General features: G+C 53.9%; 1 protein-coding gene across 1 annotated transcript; it reads left to right on the forward strand.

Annotated features, from left to right (window-relative positions):
• Positions 1-221: 221 nt before the first annotated feature.
• HOXC13 (homeobox C13) lies at positions 222-4,310 on the forward strand. The gene is made up of 2 exons (XM_065043529.1): positions 222-1,017; positions 3,140-4,310. The coding sequence occupies exons 1-2, from the start codon at positions 384-386 to the stop codon at positions 3,394-3,396; spliced, it is 891 nt and encodes a 296-aa protein (XP_064899601.1). The 5' UTR covers positions 222-383; the 3' UTR covers positions 3,397-4,310.
• The last annotated feature ends 669 nt before the right edge of the window (positions 4,311-4,979 follow it).

The following is a 4,979-nucleotide window of genomic DNA, read 5'->3' on the forward strand; positions in this document are numbered from 1 at the left end:
TTCCCCGCGGAGTTCGGGGTGTGCGTGGGGACACGGCATGGTGGGGGGGGACACGCGTGTGCTCTTTGTGCCGACCGCACACCACCCCCCCCGCCTCGAAACTGGGCGGGCACCACCTTTAATGAATGGGGAGGGTGGGAAGCAGCCAACCAATGAGCGTGGCGGTGTGGTCACGTGGGCGGGGGCGGGGGCGTGGCCGAGGCGGTTTTCTTAATGGAGCGGCCGCGGCGGCGGCGGCGGCGCATGCGCGCGGGGCGCCGATATGTTGGGGGGGTCGCGGGGCGGCGGGGTGCGGCGCGGAGCTTCCCCCGACGGCGGCGGCCGAGGAAGAGGCGGAGGCGGCGGAGGCGGCGGCGGGAGCGGCGGGAGCAGCTCGGCATGACATGACGGCACCGCTCGGCCTCCCCCCGCGCTGGCCCGACGGCCTCGCCTGTCGCTGCGAGGACGCCCCGCGGGAGAAAAACCGCATGGAAGGGTTGGGGCATTGCCGGGAGATGATGCCCCACGCGGGACTCGCTGTACCCACGGCCCCGCCGCCGCCGCCACCGCCGCAGGGAGCCGCGTACGCTGAGTTGGCGGCCACCGAGCCACCACGGCAGTGCCCGTCGGGGGCGGCTTCAAGTGCGGCGCTGGGCTACGGTTACCCCTTCGGTGGGGGTTACTACGGCTGCAGGTTGTCCCACTCCCACGGAGTCAATTTGCAGCAAAAACCCTGCGCTTACCACCCCGGGGAGAAGTACCCCGAGGCCGGCGGGCCCCTACCCGGCGAGGAGCTGCCTTCGAGGGCCAAAGAATTCGCTTTTTATCCTGGTTTTCCCAGCTCCTACCAGGCTGTCCCTGGCTATTTGGACGTGTCGGTGGTACCGGGGCTCGGTGGTCACCCGGAACCGAGACACGACGCTTTGCTTCCCATGGAAGGTTACCAACACTGGGCTCTTTCTAATGGCTGGGATGGGCAAGTGTACTGCTCCAAAGAGCAATCGCAATCTGCACACCTCTGGAAATCACCTTTCCCAGGTAGGCTGCTCCGGGAACCGACGTGCTCTCCTGCTTCCCCAACCGCCAGCTCCCACCGGAGGTGGGGATGTGCGTGTGTGCGGATGAGTGTGCATATATATATATACATATACAGATAGGTACGTGTGTGCCTGGATATGTAATTAAAGGGAAAGAAATGGCTCTGGAATGCCTCCTGTGCAAGGCAATGTGTATGAACATGTATGGGAAAGAAGGTGAAGCAATCACTTCTGAATCAAAATACACGCCATGAGCTTGCTTGGAAAGTAACTTTGCAGTTTAATTCTTCCCTTTCTTCTCCCCTCCCTCTTGTTGCCTCACCTAAAGAGCGTCTCTCTGCGCCTTTCTCTTCATCTGCCCCTCTGCTTACCGCTTATCTAAGTGCAGGAAGCTTAAAAAGGCAACAACGACACCAAAATATCAAAAGCCCTTCTCTAGTGGTTCCGTCGGATGAGAAGTGTCGGCGGCTGGGACAGTAAATCATATCACAATTACACACCATCATAGGAATAGGTGTCAAGTGACAAATGAATGTGTTTGGAGGGGAAGGAGGGAGGCAGAAGAGGAGCGGGGGGGCTTCTCCGCCAGGTCAGGCCGACCCTGCCCGAGTGACAGGGAAGGCAAAACACCTCCCCGGAGCATCTTTTAGCCCCTCGTTCCCTTCCCCTCCTGCTCCCCCCGGGCCCCGACGGCCGCGGGGGGAGGAAGGTGATGGTCAGTGCTGCCTCCCGGGACCCTTCCCCAGCCCCAGCGTTGGGGAAAGACGCAGGAACCGGGGGGAAATAACCACAAGAAATGGGGCGGGGGGGAACACTATAGCATCTTGAATGGTGAGAAGGGAAGAGTCACGTTGGTCTTTTGGGGGGACAACGGGGGGACACACATCGGTTTCTTTATTATTCGGGACAAAGAGGGACAGAGGAATGGGCTTTCCGGGCAGATTTTTAGGGAGGGGGGGCGGAATTTATCTATGTATTGTTTGCTGCACGATGGATGGGGGCTTTTTTTTTTTGGGGGGGGGGGGCGTCCTTCCATTCGAGCTTTATTCCGCTTTCTCTCCCCACCGCCTGGTGAACCCTCCTGAGAAAGATTCCTGCCACCCCCGCCCCTAAATGGCATTTGCACCACCCTCAGCACCCCAATTCCCCTCCCAATGAGCCCATCGCCCCCCAAAGCTCCCCCAGGGGTTCCCCAATTAACTCCTGTCAGCCATAATTAAGGCTGTGCTGCCACCGAGCAGAACTCGCCTCCATCTTCCTGCTCCAGCCAGCTGGGTCGCACCTTTGTCACGCAGGTCCCCCCCCCTCAACCCTGACAGGGGGCTCAGAATGGACTGGGGATGCCCGAAAGCTTGGGGGGAGCTTTATCTCCCCCTCCAGGACCCACAGAGCGCGGAAGATGCTCCCGCATCTCCGCTGAACCCCTTCCCCGTATCGCCAGAGCATTTCCCCCCTCAACCCCCCGGCAAAAGCCACCGCAGAAGGGGGGTTGGGGTTATTTTGGCTGGATTTGCCCCCCCGAGGCTTCCAAGCAGGCGGGAGGGGTCGGGGTGCGGGGATGCACTTGTCCGTGCACCGGGCTCGGTGGTCGGGGAGCGCATCGGGGGGGACCCCGACAAGGTGCGCGGGTGGGTGGAAAAATTACAAAATACAAGGAAAAATAAATGAGGGGGGAGAAAAAGGAAGAAGGAAATTGGGGAGGAACTCCAGATATTGCCCGAAATCTCCCCCTTTGGAAGGTCCATTTGATAATCCGCCCGCATTAGTCTGCGGGTTGACTTCATGCTCCTTGTTCCTCAGCGTGGACAGTGTCGCCAAGAAAAACAGCCTTTCACCACGTGAATTATTAATATTATGTCATTATTACTATTATTATAGTATCATTCCCCTCGCTGGGTGCATTTTCTGCCTGTCTTGTCCTTTTTCCCTTCTCTTTCTCTCCTTTTCTCCCTTTCCCTTCGCTCGCATTCCTCCACTCTTTATCCTTTTTCCCCCTCTCTTTCTCTCCCCGATGTGCAGAAATCCCCACCCCACGCCTCAAAACGCAGTGACCCCCCTTTTCCCCTCTTCCTTATGTTTTGTTGTTGCTTTTCCCCCCCCTTTTATGTTCTTTTTTGATCCAGACGTGGTCCCCTTACAACCCGAAGTCAGTAGCTACCGGAGGGGCCGAAAAAAAAGGGTCCCTTACACCAAAATCCAGCTGAAGGAGCTGGAAAAGGAGTACGCGGCCAGCAAATTCATCACCAAAGAGAAGAGGAGGAGGATTTCGGCCACCACCAACCTGTCCGAGCGACAAGTGACCATCTGGTTCCAGAACCGGAGGGTGAAGGAGAAGAAGGTGGTGAGCAAATCCAAGACAGCGCATCTCCATGCCACCTGACACAGGTTTGGAGGAGAAGGGGCACGAAAAGGAAGCAAGAAGCGTAAAATATATATATATATCTATATATATATTTATCTGGTAGTTTGTATGATAAACATAATCGGGATTCTGCTGGTTCCAAGTCATTATTTAAAATGATATTAATAATAATAATAATAATAATCGACATTCACAAATGCACACGCGCATCCTCCCTAAAAAACCCGCACCGAGCGCATCTTTGATTTGTCCCCGCTCTGACTGTGAAAACCCGCATTTCGCTCTGAGAAATCCACCGATAAGGTTCAACTGTGTATATTTTTAAAAAGAAAATAATTATAATAATAATAATTAATAATAAGCTAAGAGTGTAGTTACGTTAAAGGAGAGATGAACTCTGAATGTCGCCCTGTAACGCTGTATAGTCCGACCCCCCCCATCCCTCCAGTTGTTCACATCTCAGGCCATTTCACCCACCGATGTATCAATGTATGGAGAACCTATGGCAAAGTGCATCAGCTGCACTAAGGACCGAAAAATGAGAATTAAGGCTGCTGTTGTGGCAAGAAAACCATCGCTCGGTATCACTTCAATAGCCCGACCGCTGATTTTTAGGTCCCTGATGGAAGTGAGTTGCTGTACGAGACTATTTTTGGTACGTTCTCATGAGGGTTCCTATATCTCTGCCATAAAACTGGAATGTCTGTTCTCCGCCGACAAGATGGAAAATGCACAATGTTGTCTTTGGGGTTTGTTTCTTTCCCTCTCTAAGCCGGCTGGTTATCGACAGTGTTCTTTGGATATGTAAAAGCGCTTTTTTTTTTAATGTCTTGTATATGTATATAATATTGTGGTGTCCAGATGATAATGTACCGACTGCGGATGACATTTCTTACGAATAAATCTCTTTTGTTGTTGTCGTTTGGCCTTGAGGAGAGGCTCTTTGTGCCCCTCTTTGTGTCCTCCCGCATCCCTCTGCCCACCACCGCAAATACGGGGGAAAGCCGGCAAATTTGGGCAGAAAGCGCTTACTAAAGGGCTCCGTGGAAGATGAGGGGGGCAGGTGAATGTCCCCAAGGAGGGTTGTTTGTAGGGGGAGTAAAAAGCGGAGGAAATAAATTAATCCAACTATATTTTTGTAGTGTTTAACATCTTTTTGTCCTTCTTTCCCTCCCCCCGCAATCACGGCGGGTGAAACCGCGATGACTTTCCCGCGACGCTTCTAATCTCTTCAAATCTCCCTCCCAAAGGACGCGCTTCGCTAAACCTGTTTGACTCCAGATCCAAATTTCCCCGCTCCGCACCCCGCGGAACTTCCGCGGCCCCGAGCCGAGCGGGGAGAAATACGGCAGAGGAAATTGTTTCCATCGGCGGATTACAATCTCCCTTAATATCTGCTGGATTTAATCACCTCGTTAAACGATGGAAAGGGGAGGGGAAGGGGGGAGAAAAGGCTTTTAAAGGGATGTAACCTAAAACAATGTTATTGCGGGTTAAATTTGCATTGAGTGCGCGCATATATTTAAGTGAGGGGGCAGATGGGGCGTGCACAAGCTATAGAAAGCTATAGGAAAAAAGAACGTATTGGTGTCCACAGAAAT

This window comes from Columba livia, chromosome 29 (genome assembly GCF_036013475.1).
Source record: "Columba livia isolate bColLiv1 breed racing homer chromosome 29, bColLiv1.pat.W.v2, whole genome shotgun sequence".
Classification (NCBI taxonomy): Eukaryota; Metazoa; Chordata; class Aves; order Columbiformes; family Columbidae; genus Columba; species Columba livia.

Coding starts and splice junctions, on each gene's coding strand:
- HOXC13 (XM_065043529.1), top strand. CDS start 384: ATGACGGCACCGCTCGGCCTCCCCCCGCGCTGGCCCGACGGCCTCGCC. Junction 1,018..3,139: donor CTGGAAATCACCTTTCCCAG/GTAGGCTGCTCC, acceptor TTTTTGATCCAG/ACGTGGTCCCCTTACAACCC.